This window comes from Hetaerina americana, unplaced genomic scaffold (assembly GCF_022747635.1).
Source record: "Hetaerina americana unplaced genomic scaffold, ioHetAmer1.1.p SCAF_178, whole genome shotgun sequence".
Classification (NCBI taxonomy): domain Eukaryota; kingdom Metazoa; phylum Arthropoda; class Insecta; order Odonata; family Calopterygidae; genus Hetaerina; species Hetaerina americana.
Genome location: NW_027286739.1, coordinates 210,001 through 227,949, shown reverse-complemented (window position 1 = coordinate 227,949; position 17,949 = coordinate 210,001). Strand labels below are relative to the sequence as shown.

At 34.6% G+C, this 17,949-nt stretch overlaps 1 protein-coding gene across 2 annotated transcripts in view; it reads left to right on the top strand.

The window, feature by feature from the left end:
* The window catches only part of pyd (zonula occludens-like protein polychaetoid), a 106,013-nt gene that overhangs the window by 71,817 nt on the left and 16,247 nt on the right, over positions 1 to 17,949 (top strand). For both annotated transcript variants that reach the window (XM_071584310.1, XM_071584311.1), the window contains exons 15-19: positions 3,294 to 3,686; positions 4,309 to 4,434; positions 7,287 to 7,454; positions 10,446 to 10,784; positions 17,430 to 17,671. In XM_071584310.1, coding sequence (XP_071440411.1) covers positions 3,294 to 3,686; positions 4,309 to 4,434; positions 7,287 to 7,454; positions 10,446 to 10,784; positions 17,430 to 17,671 — 1,268 coding nt within the window. The remainder of the gene's footprint in view (positions 1 to 3,293; positions 3,687 to 4,308; positions 4,435 to 7,286; positions 7,455 to 10,445; positions 10,785 to 17,429; positions 17,672 to 17,949) is intronic.

The window sequence follows — 17,949 nt, the reverse complement described above, 5'->3', positions numbered from 1 at the left end:
CTACCAGTAATAAGAGAAGAGTTTGTGGATTTCCTTTGAGTAATCTCAGTTTTCATTTCTTTGAAATTATTGCATACATTCATTCTTGTTTTTAATGGAGCTGGGTGATTGCTTTCCCAGTCACATCCAACCACTTATTAACTTTCTCCATTCAGGGTTTTAATGTTTTGATATTTTGTGGCCTTGTAAAAATTAGTCTTTACAAGATGAATGTGTAATATTTAACATTACTGTGGGTTTTTGCCCATTTTGTGACTAATGAATTAGTGTTTGGAAAGATAATGTCAAAGTAGTTCGTTATGTAGTTTACTAAAATGGCTTTCAAAAGCATGCCTTTCAATTCAGCACCATTATTTTTGTTTGATCAATCAAGATTGCATTTAGAACTGCACATCTTCTGCTCATATTCCATTGCTTCTGTTGCCGTGAAAAACAAGCCATAAGAAGTGCAACATAGGGAAAAAGTCTATAAGATTAGATCTTTTCTTTCATGTTGCTAGGATACTGCTTTTACCTTTTGGATGCGATTAAACTTACAAATATAAATGTATCTCATTACTGAATGCAGTTGTAAAGTAGATGAGAAGTTGCTGATAGTTCATGTTGGTAAATTTTCATTTATCTTACTTGGATACAATACACATTCCTGAAATAATATTTAAGGAATTTTCTTTGGTTGTGCCATCATTAAAACTTGCCAGAGGCTATTACAATATTATCGACTTATTATAGGAATTTCCAAACACTAATAAAGAAATTGTGCAGTCATCTTGTTAAATATAATCATGTAGTTACCTTAATTTGAGTCCTGATTTAAAAAAAGGTGACACTGTAAAAACTTTAATCTGTGAAATGTGTATGCTATTCTGTTTCCCCTATTTGATTTAATTGGGTCATCAATTGAATTACTAGATTAAAATCATTTGTTGTTTTGACCATGTGTGCATGTTTAGAATTTCACAAAAAAATGTATATTTGTTCACAATAATTTAGCAATGCAAGAATACATAATGTTTAGAAAAATGCGAGCCACTCTATTGCATTATTCACTTTATATTCTGTGTAATCTCTCTTCTTCACATATAGTGAAATTATTAAACACACATGAGTTTGTACAGATGTTGGGATTTGAATGACGTGTCATAAAAATTACTCCCGAATCCTCTTGAAACCACATTTATATATGCCTGTTGTTCAAGAGATTTGTTGGAATTTGCTATAAAATTGCCCTTGCAAAATGGAAAATTTTTTGAAAATCTATTGTTTGAATATTGCTTTGCACATGCATTCATTGATCTAATGATAAATTACATGAGCAAAATTCCTAATAACTGGATTGATCATATGTGTAATATATGCGTATTTAAAAATACACTTCTGATAAAATTTGTAATACTGAGATGCAAAAGCATTGATAAGGATGAATGGAATGATTTATCATGAGATTTTAATAAAAGTGCCTATGGAACATTGTAATATATGAAAAATATTACTTGCTTTTGACTGTTATTGGATGCACTAGTTGATGCCATTTGTAGTTTTGTCGATTCTCCATATCTTCCTACCTATTAGTTGTAATTCATGAATAGTGGAGAAATGCTCCCGTTCCTTAACACAAAAAAACAAAACACCTTTATTGTACTATTTTGCATATATTTTCTTGACACCAGTTTTTATTGTTATTATATTTTTTGTGTTATTTGTGCATGTATTATGTGTACATTTTATTTTTGTTATTATATCAATGCATGTTGTTATGTTTGTTGCGATTTGAAAATATTCATCTCCTATTTATGTTATTACCTATTAGTAATTATTAAACTTTTAATATTTAAAAGGAATATGATAACTCATCAGGTTACAGTATTTTCTAGTTTGGAAAATTGTGTACGACTTAAAAATCAAGGCATAATGATTTTTTTTCCATTTTATTTTGTTCCTATCCGATCAGGAATGAGATATTATTTGTAGGCACTTGATCAAGCTGTAATATATTTACTTATAGCTGGAGCCAAAATTTTTCTACTAAAATGGTACCTGCATCCTTCAATAATAAAGGGAAAATCTGAAGGGTATATTAGGCAGTAATTCACCATTCATACCTTCTATTCATTATATGTATAGTGTTCATTAATTTTTATACTGTTATTGGAAGTTGACAGTTAATTAGTGTGTATTTATACTTGGATATATATTTCATGCCTCATTAAAAATAAATTGAAGTTATACTTTTGGGGTGGCTTCAGATTTGATGTTTCTGGTGTAATTTACCATTAGTGCTAGTGAATTAGTTTTGAAAAAACCTATTTAAGTGTAACCTGCAGAGAGTGTACATCAGTATCTGCATTGATCTTAATTTTATCTTTTTTGCTGTTGCACTGGCTGTTGCTAGCTAATAGATGGCAGTATAGTTTGGCAGTTTATTTGTTGAAATTATAGGTATTGCTTATGAGCTTAGAATATTGTTGGATTTTTTAAAATGTGATCTCACTAAATGCTGTCTTGCCATATTTTAACTTAACTATAAGCATCAAGTTTTGAAGATTAAATAAAGCAATGTCCTGAACCCTTTGTTGTGCATGCTTACCTTTAATTAACGTTGTGGTTCCATTTTGTTTCTTCCCCCTGCTACACCATTTCTCACCCTCTATGGCACCTTTCACCACTCTACAACCTACTACCTCCCTCCACTTCTGCAATCCCAAACTGGCCTCAATACTACCCCTGCACCCCTCTTGTATATATGTTTGATAATTAATAATATGGATTGTAACATCTGTTTTGCAATGTGCTGTGTTTTGCAACTAAAATCCCATTTTGCCATGCACATTATTTTGTTCTTTCATTTATCTGTTCTGTTTCTCTGCCTCTTCCATTCCTTTGTTTTCTCTTGATACTGCATCTTTAAAATGCGTACCACTTTCTGAAACGAATCGTGCACATTACTTTTTTCATATACTTTGCTTTTCCCAAAATGTTTTGATACGTCTCTCTTGTGCATCACAATATGCTGTATTTGTGTGTTTGTTTTAAATTTCATCTCTGTTCCAAAAAAAATGCCTTTTCCAAAAATTACACCACCTGTATAAATATTCCTTTGCCTTGCATAATATGTTGTGTGATTCCTACTGTTTTTGCGTGCTGTCCTTCCTTCACGCACTTTCCCATCCTGTGTTCCTGCAAAAAAAACATTTTATATATCCTTGTTGGCAACTTGAATTCAATGCTCTCCCCCACTCCCTCCTCCCCTCCCTTCTCACTAAATTCTCTCTCGTCCACTTTCCCCATTTTAGCCAGATGAATCCCTATCCGATGACTTCCTATTTCCCATGACCTCTCGCCTCTCCTATGCCTCCTCTCCCGAGTCTGACCTCGACCTCTGCCCTGACCCCTCCACCACCTCCTCCCCCCTTGCCCCATCCCAGCAGCAGGGCGTGCAACCGGGTGCAGCGGCCTCATCCTCGGGTGTAGGCCACCATGGCTACGGTCCCCTCAGAGGCAGCACGGCCCTCAAGAAGAGCAACAGTGACCCGAGCATAGCAACGCACGAGGAGGATGATGACACTGTCCGGGGTCTCAACGGCATTTCGAGGGAGTCGGCCGCTGTGGCAGGGGAGGACGATGTGGCAGACGATGGTGATGCACCTGGCTACAATGCCCCACCTCCCTACTCGCCCTTCAAACTGGTAAGACAATTTGCAGCTTTTTCATTGTTCACCATGAACTACAGTAATTGTTCTCAGGGATGTTGGAAATCAGGAAAAGCACATTGTTGTTGAAAACTTAAGGGGGAGGAGGGAGAGCTATAAAATGAAAAACCGTTGTTTAATTACTGTCAAAATCCCAATCTGTTTTTTCAGTGGAATCTGCTAAATGTATTTTATTGATATTCTAGAAGCTCAAGTTACATTGGCTATTGGGTTTAATACTATGCAAATATAAAAAGGTGAAAATGCATTGCTTGATTTTGGAACCTAATAATTTCATTCAACAAAGCCCCTTACCACTAACCTATGAAATAGCAGGTATTATTTGGAAGAACTTTTCTCAAATATCCTGTAAATTTCAAATGCCACAGATCCTGTGGTGAGGTGAACTTTGTCCCAATGAACCAATCTGTAAGGTCGTGTTAATGCTGGGGAGCCACTAAATGTTGCATTGCCTACTATATCACTCGTATGATTTGGCTGGAAGATTTATTTTGCACGTAATTCAAGGATAATAATTTAGCACTAATGGCATTCTTAAAGCTTATTTGAAGCACTAAATGTTTGGAAGCTTATTATTATTCATTCATTCATGTTCCAGGGGCAATCTTATGATCAGGGGATTGTGGGCAGTGCAGAGAGTGGTGGGCGAAGAAGACTATCCCATGGTGGGGATGGAAAGTATGGATTCCCATCTCCTGCAGTACCTCACCATCAGTCATCGCAGGTGAGAAGCAGCCCATGAAGGTTTTGCCAGGGAATCTATGATAATCAAATGGCCCACTACTTGAACTTACTTTGAATGTTTTCCTTTCCATGCTGTTTTTTCCACATTTCACAGCCATTTGACATTTTTGGTTATAATTTCTTTTCAATGAAAGAGAAAGATAAGATATTTAGCCACCCACTACTATTACTATGGGAATCCATGACCTTATGTATGAGGAAAATAATTACACCTTAAGCACACATTCTGGAGGGTATTGCTGTTCAAAACTTCTTAGGCGAAGTTAAAGTTATACCCGTCCTTCATAAGTTCTTTTCTAGATCAATTTATTATTCTCATAATAAAGAATATATGCTGCAAGGCAGGTGATATCGAAAATATTGTAGAAAAATGCTAGAGGGCACCTTCAAGTTGATCTTTTTGTATTATATCTACCAAGCATTGTGTCCACTCCAGCTTTTGACCAGTTGCAAAATTCAATAATTACGGGTTTTTTCTTAGCACCATCACCAATCCTTGCGTCCTGATGCATTAATGATAGATAATCACTATCTTGTTCTTTTGGCACATAACTGCTCATGGTTACTTTTTCATAAAAACCAAAACAGTGGATAATTCTTCTCGTGGTATCGATGCAACCATTGCTAGTGGAATGTACGGTTTATTTTTCTTCAAAGTGCAATTTCTAAATGCCATGATAGTAAACATTTTGTCAATGGCAGAGTAGTGAAGTAATTATCCGTTGTAATATTTCTACCGAATCCTTTTTACGCTCGCTGCCACCAAGTCTTTGACAACTCCCTCATCAACGTTTATCTCGTGCACGGCACTAATTTTCCAGTGTAAAGCTGTCCAGCAAGTTGATACGAATTATCAGCATCATACTACCTTGATCAAAAAGTTCCCGGAATAACCACCGTGTGGCGCTCCCATCGTTCCGATTTGAGTTCTGTTTTTTTGTTAAATTGGTACATCTGTTGTTGATATTCCCTTTAAATCTTAGTGTCATAACTTGACATTTGCAAAAGTTACGGTCGGTTTTCGGTATGTCCATCAGTGCTTCCTGCGATTTTTCCATTACTTCCTCTCGGCTGCTAAAACGCGTTCCCCGTAATGGTTTTTTAACTCGATTGAACAGAAAGAAGTCACAGGGAGCCAAATCAGGTGAATTCGGTGGCTGTTGGATGGTATTTGTTGCATTTTTCGTCAAAAAATTACGAATAATGATAGCACTGTGCGACGGTGCGTTATCATGGTGCAAAATCCACGAGTTTTCTGCCCACATTTCTGGTCTCTTTCGGCGAATTGCTTCACGCAAACGTCTCATAACGCCCAAATAATACTCTTTGTTTACTGTCTGGCCTTCTGGCAAAAATTCATGATGCACTACACCGTTGTAATCCATGAAAACCGTCAGCATTGCCTTCTTTTTTGACTGAAAACGACGTGGTTTTTTTGGTCTCGGCTCATTTGGTGAACGCCATTCACTTGCCTGATGTCTGGATTGCGTGTCGTACTCATAAACCCACGTCTCGTCTCCAGTAATGATCCTTTTGATGAATGTGGGATCGGATTCAGCCTCGCAAATCATGTCTTTTGCGAGGTCAACACGGTCTCTTTTTTGCATGAAATTGAGGTCTTTTGGAACCAACTTTGCTGCTACACGACGGAAACCCAAATCATTAACCACAATGTCTTGGGCGGATCCATAGGCAATGTTCAAGTCCTCCGCTATTTCTCTGATGGTTAATTTGCGGTTATTGACCAACATTTCTTTTACTTTATCAATTTTTTCACCGACTTTCGATGTCGATGGTCTGCCACTGCGTTCATCATCTTCGATTGACTCACGACCACTTCTGAACCGCTCGTGCCACTGGTAAACGACCGTTTTTTTTAGAGAATCGTTGCCGAAACACTTTTCCAACATTTCCAACGTCCGTGCGCCACTAAATCCGTTTTTTACGCAAAATTTAATACAAGTTCGTTGTTGCAAATTTAAATCCATTTCTGAAATTGTAAAAAATCGCCAACACACACAGAGATAGATGTACTCTTGGCTACGTAACTTTTGCAAATGTCAAGTTATGACACTAAGATTTAAAGGGAATATCAACAACAGATGTACCAATTTAACAAAAAAAACAGAACTCAAATCGGAACGATGGGAGCGCCACACGGTGGTTATTCCGGGAACTTTTTGATCAAGGTAGTATATCCAGCTTGCTTTGATTCCATACTAGGATGGCAGGCTTTGATGGAATATTGAGTGAATTAAATTGGACCCTGGTACGCAAAAAGTTGCCCGTTGATATTTAGGTACTCTGTTGGCTTATAATGTTTTGCCAAATTACTATTGAGCATTGCCCAAAGGTCTCGCATTGGAGAAGCCTTATCACTCTCCATGTGCTGAGCACGAGTATTGGCATCATCAAATTGAATAAAACGAATGATGCTCCAGAAGAGATTAATCCCAATTGGTGCACAATATAATGGATATGAGTAAAACTTCCAGTACTACGATGCATCGTAAGTGGACACCCGGTTATAGAACGAATGGTGAAAGTTTGGTTGTGGACCAGACAGTTAATGAAAAACTTGTTATTAAAGGTATCAAGTAAATGAACTAATGCCATCATATCCAACATTGAGACAACTCTGTTTGTGTTGATCATGGGTCCATAACATTCCCGTTTTGTTTGCAAGGAATTACATCACGTAAACTTCAGCATTATAAATAATGATCATAAATTGTTGGAGTAGGAATGGTAATTTACAGTTTTTTGGACAACCATTGGCTAGTCAATGTCATATCAATGTTGGCATCTGTGAATGGACCTTGTTTGTTTCAGAGTCACCATCATGGGCATTCTGTTGCTCATCCCAATCAATCCACATCAAGGAGAAGTGGACCACAAAATCGTCATGGACAAAACATGCATCAACAGCACCCAAGTGCCGACTGTTATGGTTCTAATCTTCGTGTCAGTGGTAATGGCAATGACTTCGTTTCTCCACAGGTAATTAATTGATTTAAAAAGTTAATTATATAAAACTAATATGACTAGTCTTACCCAGCTCCAGTTTTAAAAATTGTGAAACTGTGTGTCGCTGTCAATTTCACTTATTTCATAATATAATACAGTGGGTACTTGCTTTACGAGAAGCCATTATAATAAATTTGCTTTCTGATGTGCTCTGTGAAGAAACCCATGACTAAATTTGTGACCAAATATGTTTAAATTAAGTGTATCCTCAGAAGTATCAAATCTTAAAGAATGAGTGGTCCCTTAACTATTTCTCCTGAATTTCATTCTAGTAAACAATAATGTGGCCTAATTTGAAAACTGTGGTTAAAAATATGCATTGCTGTCATATTGTGCATTTGACACTGCTGTGGAGATCATTTGTACTATCTTTAATCATATCTGGCAAAATCGCATTAGAGAAGGGTAAGATGCATTCACAAAATCTCGAAAGTTGTAATCATTCTTCCAGACAAACATTCTTGTACAACTTGTAATACTCAGATCACATCAGAGAGTACTGTCACTCTATACTACACATACGGTCGTTTGTTGTCAATAGAATAGTGTGCTTCAGTCTGGCTGAATATTGCAAGGTAATGTTTGAGAGATGTATCTTCAGTGTCGAAGCTTAACAGAAAACCTCACCTTAGGTATTAGCATAAAAATTTTGCTACATGAGAGAATTCAATCAACTGATGGTATTGAGAGAAGAATGGGCTTTCTCAATGCTACCCATGCTACTGTTATTCCATTAAGTCTGCCACCCACGGAGTTCTTGACATCATCAGGTTGCGATGTTGATGGGAAAGGTTTTTGAAGATAGGACAGTTGGCAGAAGAATGCTACGTATGTTAAAGAGTTGTATTCACCTAAAGAGTCATCCTCTAAACACTATTTAGATAACCATTATCACTCTTCCATTTGTTTGTTACTTTCTGATTATTCTGTCTCATTCACTCTCTGTCTACCAATCCTCATTAAATCAATTTTGCTGATGTTGGTGGGAATGATTTTTCTGTTTCAGTTCTATGAATGCCTGAATTTTCATGACAATTTAACAGCTCTGTGGCTTGGGGAAGATTTAATTAGTTTTTGAACTCCTTCATCTTTATAAAATGGACAAGGTCACCCAGTATTTTCCAGGAAAATATAATCATTAATGGAGCCACCAAACTTCTTTGGTTGAGAGTTCAAGCATGAAAAATATATTCCTGTAATTTCCCAGGAAATAAATTTTTATTTATTTTAGTTAATGCTTTTTGGTACCCAATACAGGTGCACAATCTGCATGTTTGGTTTTTCCAGTGGGGGCAAAAACATTAGAGATTTTTGTGATTGCTAGCCCTTGACCAGACTCATATGAGTTGTCCTTAGGAAAAGTGGGCTTCTTTCATATTATTGTGAGCCACTGACAGTTTTACTGGTCTCACATGTTGTTGATGTATTTGGCAAAGGCCAGATAAATCAGAAATTGCAAGCACTTGAAGCCAAATTGCACATCTCTAGGAATCATAAGAATCCTGTGAATCTTTACCTCATTCAGGCCAGTCTGAATAGTTTCCCATTTGATGTGAATGGACATATTCTTGATGCAAAACCTGATACCATTTTTAGCAGGTCTGAGTTTATCAGTAGCACAGTTGCATCTCACTTTGAGACACCCACAATTTAGTAGAAACAAATTGTGGAGAGGCCATATTGACCCATTGACTCCAGACTCTGACCACTTCCATAAACTACTACCTATCATCTAATTTCAGAGTACCATGAGTTAGTATATCAAATTTAGTGGTTCTAAAAGTTGAAACTGTAGACATGGATACTGGACGAACAAACTTCTTGATTTTTGTTGTAGTTAAGCTATATTATAGTTTAGAAAGTAATATGGTGCAAATTTTGCTTCACTGCTGTCAGTAGGCAGTTTGGTGACAGACTAGGAGTCCATTGTTATGCACAATTGACCTTAAGAAGTTGAGATTTGTTTTTTTATTATCACATGCAATAGTTAAGTCATTAAAACTATGTACTCGGCCATTTTCCCCTCTAGCTTAAGCCAAATGCATGATATAACTTATTTATGTGCGATGCAATTTATCATCTGTAGCAAATAATCGCAAAAACATATATTTTTGGGGTCACTTAACAATGTTTAGACAACGTAATTGATTCCCTTGAACAGATTAATATCATAAAGCAGAGACCCACTGTATTGTGCTTACATCAAATAAACATTCCTATTGGGGAATTTTGCTCGACTCTCATCAGGTATTGAGTAACAATTTTGCTACAGTTATAGATAACATATTCATCTTTTACACCAATCTTTTGGATATAATAATTTTTTGCATGAAATGTTCTGTGAGTAAGAACCAAGCTGAACCTGAAAAGAATTTATGAAAATATCCTTGTTTTTTTTATATATATTTTATCAAGTAAAAATATTGCAATAATTACATCCCGTAAATAAATCTCTGGCATATTATTCTCTGCAAAATGTTCTAAAATTATTCTTTGAAAGTATAGCTTTAGGTTGTATGTTATTTGTAGTTAGACCCATGACAAGAAATCTGAGAATGTACATGGAATTTATCTAACATTTTCAATTTATTTGGACCTGAAATTCCAGAAAATTAGCCAATATAATTTCTCTCAGTTATCTTAAGAGTGAAGAAAAATTAAGTTTGGTCAGAAAGTGAACAAATTGGATCCATTTCTGTTTGAAAGACATTTTCATTCCATAAAATAAGGTGCAGACACATAACATCCCGTTTCTTTAAAAGTTTTCATCACTATGATTTCTTGATCTCACGTACAGCTCATAAGTTTTTACCATTTCTGACCTGATTTTGAAATAATATTCCAAGGATGTGAGGCTAAAGACTTGAGATTTATAGTTAATGAAGAAACCATGTGTTTAGGGAGCTTAAAGGAACTAAAAAAAATGCTCTTTTCATCTCATATTCCACAATGTCAACTTTGTAGCAACAGAGGCATTGCTCTCCATTGCTTGCGCACTCCCCACCCCACTCGCCATCCGGAGGCTCCAACCGGAATCCTGCGGTGCCAGATCTACCCCCTAGAGTCGATCGCACCAATAAGCCGGGGCGATCACCATCCACTCTGCGCTCTGCTACTGAAAGGTTGTTTGGTGGTGGAAGCAGTAGCAGAGGGGTGGGCGTAGGGGCTAGTGCAAACCAGAGCAATGCCATTGATAATGGAGGGTTCGGTCATCAACAGCAGTACCACAGTGACGGCAACTACATGAATGCTCAACGGGGTGTGGCTGCCGGAAGTTCCCTAGAAAGACCAACCACCAAAGGGGTGAGGAAGCGATTGGACAAAATTAATACTTCCCACGTTCACTTTCCAGTGACTTAATCAATGATGAATGATTGTGGATTTCCTCCAAAGAGCGCATCTTAAGGGAAAAGGTTTTGCACAAGTTCTTTGTGAATTCACAGTTTTCATCTTCCTGAAGTTTTTTTCGTTTCATAAATTAGGCCTATTTTTTGAATGGCCTGAATTTTTATCATATCCATCCCAGAAAACTTGGCTACATATTAAAGATATTTTTGTCAGGTACACATAAATTGTTCAGAATAAATTCACTGAATTTAATCTAGTCCAAACTTAAAAAAAGACATTACTTGAGGCGATACTTGGTGGAATGAGTTCATGTTTCCTGGTGTGAAAAATAACACAAGCTATTCCATTTCAAAATTTTTAAAATGTTTATCATATTCTTATTAACATAGTTTTATCAAGTGAAATGAAAGGTTGTGATATTATAATCACTACCCATAGCTGTCAAAGAGGGTTGTTAGTTGGCGATGAAGAGGAGAAGGCTGGTAGTTGGCCCCTGGGGGAGGACTACTAGTTTTTGAAGTGTTTGCAAGGAATCCAGTCAATGCTCTTTACGTTCTATGCTCAAAATTATTATGCATTACCGCTACTAGATTTGGTAGGTATTTTTATGTTTTGCCATTTCCTGTCGCCTAATAACATTGCTCTGTATTGATGCTGTGGCCTCAGTGAACAAAACTTAACGTGGAATAGCAGGTTATTTTTTTCTCATGCCTTGAAACTTTATTTTTCTTTTTATGTGACCCCCCTCTACATAATTTTCAAGCCTATTCATCCCCAAATGCTACTTTCATGTAACTGGGTATATTCTGACCGTATAGCTTACATTTTCTCTTTCTGACACACCCCTCCCCTACTACACTTTCCTGCATTTAAAACTTATTCACAAATTTCAACCTAAATCTCACCCTCCCCCCCCTCTATTTTTCAGATTTCAATAAATATTGTTAATCCTTCATTTAATTACTATCTTTTTAATAAGACCCTCATCATTCAAAAACCACTTTCATATTCAATAGACACAAATATAAAATTTAACATGCATATATCTTATTGAAACCCTTACTTTTTTAATAAGTTATAAATATCACCACCTTGGCAAGGGTGACTCTTAAAGGTAAAGGCTAATAAAAAAGTATGAGGTATATTGTCTAATAAAATTTCCTGTCTCAAGTATTTTCAAGTAATTTGTAATATCATCATCAGAGCTGGCTTTTCTGATATAAAGGATAATCACAAAAAGTGAATGTCAGATGGAAGTAATTATTCATTTGTATAAATGAATAATTTTATACTAGGTTTTTCACTTGTTTATTTTTGGTAATGTATTAATGCTTTTTCATGAAAGGAGTAGATGTTTGATAAACAATGTGAATTACAATACTTGCTGATAACATCATTGTTGTTTATATGGTTGATTAAATTAAACCACAGATCTTTCTGCATCACCCTGCTTGTTAAAATAAATTCTTTAAAAAATTTAACATTATTTTGATGACCAGGTGAAAGGATTAATGTACTGTTATTTTTTTGGGTTTGAAAGTGAAAGAGCAACAATGATATAAATGTTGCCATAAGTCTCTAAAATCTAAATGGCATCAATTTCAAGTGCCTTGATTGAAAGATTATTTTCTAAGTCATACTCTGTTGCTATGGACCAGAGAAGAACCAGGAAATAAAAAATAATATTGTAACCTTTTGTATGGTGCAATTTGGTGATGTAGAATAAAGCATGCTTGTAAAAAGTGATGTTATATTGATTTAAATCCATCTAAATCAATCCTTAAAACTGAACATTTTGTAAAATGTGAAGACATTTTCTTCACCAAGCATTTGTTAATTGACTAAGTATTAGAATAACTAATACCAAAAAACCAGCTCTGATTGTTATTCATTCAATGTCTTGATTCCTCCACTGAAAGCATTTTGGCAAAAAATAAGCAAATAAGAGGGTTTAATAATAATAAACAATATATTATAATAAACATTATAACTAACCTTCTGCACAATATAATTTGAAAGTTGTACCTCATGTTTGTTATGCAAAACTTTGGAATCATCTTTGTGACACCAAATTTTTTATCATGCCCTTTTCCAGTTGTGTCATACTTTTGAGGATGCCCTTACCTTCTAGATGTAGTGCTTATATAGGGAGTCCTTAGCTAAAGCCAGAAACAGCAGAGGCAATTTTGGGTGAATTTTGAATTCTACATCTACATAATACCCCGCAAGCCGCCGCAAGGGCGTGTGGTGGGGGGTGCTAGGTCACCAAGGAATTGGGTTAATGTAGTCTTGAGTGAAATTTCAAGAGTCTTAAACTTGATAGATTTACATAAATTTATTTTTGCTGATCAATTTTTATCCAACCTTTCTTTTTTATATAACATTTGAAGCACTAAAAAGTTTCAGTGCACTCAGACATATTCTTGCATATTCTAAGGGTTTTCATTATGCCAATTTCTGATTATTTTGGGAAAGAAGTGGACTTGAGTATTCTGTCCCATTTAATAATCAGTATGGTCAACATTTGAGTTTTTTGAGATCTTGAAAAGTCTTTGTTATGCTTAAGTTACTTTTCAAATTAAAACTTATGGGTAACATCCACTGAAAAAATTTAATTTTTCTTAGTGCTTCCTCCATCATTCTTGAAACTACATATTTAAGTGTTCAACCTATTTACTATTGATAAATTGAAGGTATATGTGAATGAATTGAGGAAATGGATGACATTTATTGAAAGGGTAATGAATTTGATTTTTGAAATGCTCAAGAAGTATCCTCAACAATTATGTAGAATTGGAATACTTCGTAATATTGACATTTTGTATGAATCACCATTGGACAACATTTTGTGAAGTGATTAGATTTCTTTCCATTGAACTCACAGCAGTTTTTTTCAATTTTCACAGCAGCAATTAACATGCTGAGTTCATTTCACTTGATATGTATTGTCTGTTGTACAGTTATTTAATGTTACAATTGGTTTACCATGTGGGATGCACAGAATACTGGGGAAGTTCAATAAAAGATAAGAAAATACTATAATGATCAACTTTGCTTCTCATCTTCTGAAAATATCATTTGCTGACTCAATGGTAATTTCACATATTCACTTGATAAAAAACTTTCACCCTTACTCCCTATAGTTGTTGTACACATAGAACCATGTTTTAATAGCTAAGTTACCTTTTGACAAATAGTGAAGTAGAAATGAGGTTATAGATTAAAGAACCAGAGATTAGGACTTTAAATTTTTCAGCTTTTCCAAAAACAGTAATATGAAAGTAGCAATGCCATTACATCTTTTCGGATCGGAAAATTTTAATGAAAACCAGAAGTATCAGCACTAGATTCTTGAATAGGTGTGTAACTTTTCAGCTAAACATTTTATATGAACGTTCTCCTTAGACACACCTTTAGGTTGTCATAATATCCTTCAAGTTTGGGTACTTTGCCAATTTTAATCATTTATGTGTGATCAAATAATTTGCAACAATATTTAAAATTATTTTTTTTTGTAAAAATAAGGAAATGCACAATCATTATCATGATTGAAGAACTTAACAAAGCTGACTAGTTTTTAAATCATGCTCAAAAATCAGTACCAATAATATGGTATTATTATTGCGTATGTTAATTTATTCACGTTACTAAGACCTTAAAATAACATATAGATACTGACCAGTTTGATGGTCCTTTTAACAACATGTCTAAAATCATAATGGAATAAGCATGGTAACTAAATGTATATTTTACTAACAATTTGAATATCTCATGTAAAATCAAAATCAAGATTTTTCACGTAGAAAGTGTCGTCATTTTGTGTATTCACATGCTCATGTGTTTGCAATACCTGATGCAGAATTTAACATAATCTTTTTTAAGCCATTATGTTGGCCAATACTTAACATATTTTCTCTTCTAAATGTGAATAAAGAATTTTTTAGTTTTCACTGTCTTTATACGAGTACATATTCTCCCCAAACGATAAGATTCCCTGCTCATTGATTTCAGTCTCTGGACATTCTGGTCTAGTCAGTTGTAAACTTGTGAAGATGGTGGGCATGCATACACTGTGCTGAACAATTGTCCTGGGCATTCTGATATTTGGCTTTTTCATAATTTCTGTCGGATGTTACAACAAATTACTGAGTGCTCTCTTATACTGTTGTTGGACAGTAAATAATTTGTTTACACCTCTCAGCAAATATAGAAATGGCTTAATGCAAATTATGGATCAATGAAAATGCTAGAATGTTTGAACTGCATTAATGAATCTGCTCTAATTTTGTACTTGGAACATTTTGAAATATTGTAATCAATATTAACTGCATTAATGGTTTTTTCTCTTGTAACATATGTGCCCTAACAGCAGCAAAAAATCGATTAAATGTGTCCTCCTATTGAGATAAAAATCTAGGGAGTGTTGTTCGTTCTATTTTTCTTACCAAATACATTAAATATTAATTTTTCACTTAAGGAACCTCATATTTTGTTTCTTATTACAGTAAGAGTGAAATGAGTTTTGGTTTATATCCTGAAATTGTGATGAATATGAAATGAAAATGAGCTAAGGATAAAGAAAATGAAATGAGCAAAACAGTTTAAAAGGGTATTAGGTAAAAGTTCCAAACACAACATTGTCAATTTTTAACACCAAGTTAATATGGAGAGGTTCCACCAAGAACACCTGAGATTATTCATATTATAATGAATAAGCCTGAGAGTGTATGGCAATTAAGTCAAAATAATTTGAAATGGAAAGGAAAAACGTTTTTAAAAGTATATGTATGAAGTGTGAATGGAAAAAGAATAAGAGCAACTATTTATGTGGTGGGAATGTATTTCATCCTTGGTCTATACAAGTTATGTGTCTGCCAAACCTGGAAGTTATGAAAAAATCATGGAATTCAGGTGCTAAAATTGGAAATCAGTTCAAAGATAAGGATGTACACAGTGCATGTTTAGCTGAATATGATAAGCCTCTTCATACTTTTTTTCCCTTAATATTAAAGAAAATATTAAACAAAATCTAGTCAAGATTCCTGCATCATACTAGAAAATCATGTTACAGACTTTCACTTAGGAACCTATTATGTCTAAATTTTATCATTTTTATTAAACAGTGTCCCATTAAGAGTGTGTTAAATGTGGAATAATCCAGAATTTTCATATTTACCGATCCCTCTAAAACAAAATACATGAATGTCTCAAGTCTAATCCTCACTTTGTATTAATGGCTGTACCATATGTGATTTCATTCATACATAAAAGGTGACCTTCATAGACCATTAAACTTTTCACAATATGCTTCAGTTTTTTTTTCATTCTTAATGAAATGCTAGTAAAAGCTGTGGGTTTCCAATGGACTCAAAGACATTTATGTCTGTGATGCTAAGAAAAATGAGACTTGTGAGATTAGTTGAACACTTTGCCTGGAGTATTGAATTGCATGTCTATGAAATACTAACGTACATAAGCAGTGAAAGGGTGGAAGGAAGACGACCTGTTATAAAACCAATTTCCAGAAGAAGAGAAGCCAACTATACCCAAGGATACTGTTGGAAAAATATGTACAAGCTGACTAGCTATTTTGTTAGGCATGGGAAGAAGGCCTTTGGCAATGCATAGTGGAATAATAGGTAGAGATAAATCCTCCAATTACCATATATATTATTATAGTCATTCAAGTTAGTATTTGTGTCTATTAATTGAGTTAAATCCACAAATAAATAATGTATAAATGCCCAGTGGAAAAGATTTCATGAAAGTTGGATAAACTTATCAATATCCATTACAAGGTGACCACTCAGTCTGGGAAATGTCGGCAAATAATCAATTTCTTCAAAATAATTCTAGAAAATGTTTATGAAAGGGCCAATTTTTTTAACAAACTCGGGTATATTATAAGCAAATAAAGAATATATATATATATATATATATATATATATATATGTATATATATATATATATATATATATATGTATTCTATACTGCTCGCTATGCATTTTCGCCTTCTGCTATCATGCCTCACACTTGCTTGTTTGTTTGTTTTCTTTTTTTCATCCATTTTAATATCAATAATCTCCACATTCTACCTTTGATAAAAATTAAATAAAAGCAATGGCTTAAGATGGTCCCATGGTGTAAATTTGTAGTGAAATTTGATTTTAGTGTATGCTCTAACCAGAATTTGATACCCTATGCTCCTTGGTCCAATCTGACTCCACTTTTTATCCCGAAGTTTGGTTTGAAAGTAGTAAACTTGGCAACAAAGCTGGATAATAAAGTAAAGCATCATTAATGATATTATTTCAATGTAGACCAGATATGGGCTCACCATTGTCATGTATTTTAGGTGCATATATATTATTAAGAAATTAATCAAGTTGTATCTTAAGATATGTTCTTTCTTAAGAAATTTCAATTAATTCAGGAAATTATGTCACTGTTACTCATTGAATGTGTGAGAGATTTTCTCATGAAAAAAAATATGAATCACTTTCGATACAGTTCGAGAAAATCTTCAAATTCAATGAAATAGTGATTTTTTTAAATGATTTAGAAAGTTATAAAAATATATTTTGGTCATTTTTGGTGAAGGGCCATGATAGCATGTCTTCATCTTATGACTCCTTCAACCGGATTGGACCAAATGCACATGACGATCTTAAATCTGGAAATGGGACGGCCACAACAAATGGTGCTACCTCTTCCATGGGCTCAATGCAGCGATTGCATGACCCCTACCGCTTCACCAGGTCCACTGCCCAGCCCATTAGGGAGGGACAGCCCTCCAGCCCAACCTTAACAAATAATATGATGGATTACAGTGGGAAGTACAGGTTGGTGATTTAAAAAAAATAAATAAATTATTCTAAGTTTCTAAAAACTGATTATATTTGGAATTGATAAATAATGGTGGCCAATGAAATTTTTCAGTGTAACCATTTATATGACAAGATTATATAGTTTCATCATGTTGATATGTTCTGGTAAACATAACATAGGGGTCAGGGAAATTTACAAGTAGTAACAATGAGACTCTACTTGTTGATTTATTTTTTTCTCTCCTTGTTTTGTTCTTGTTCTGTAGATTTTTTATGATATTCCCTCCAAAAAT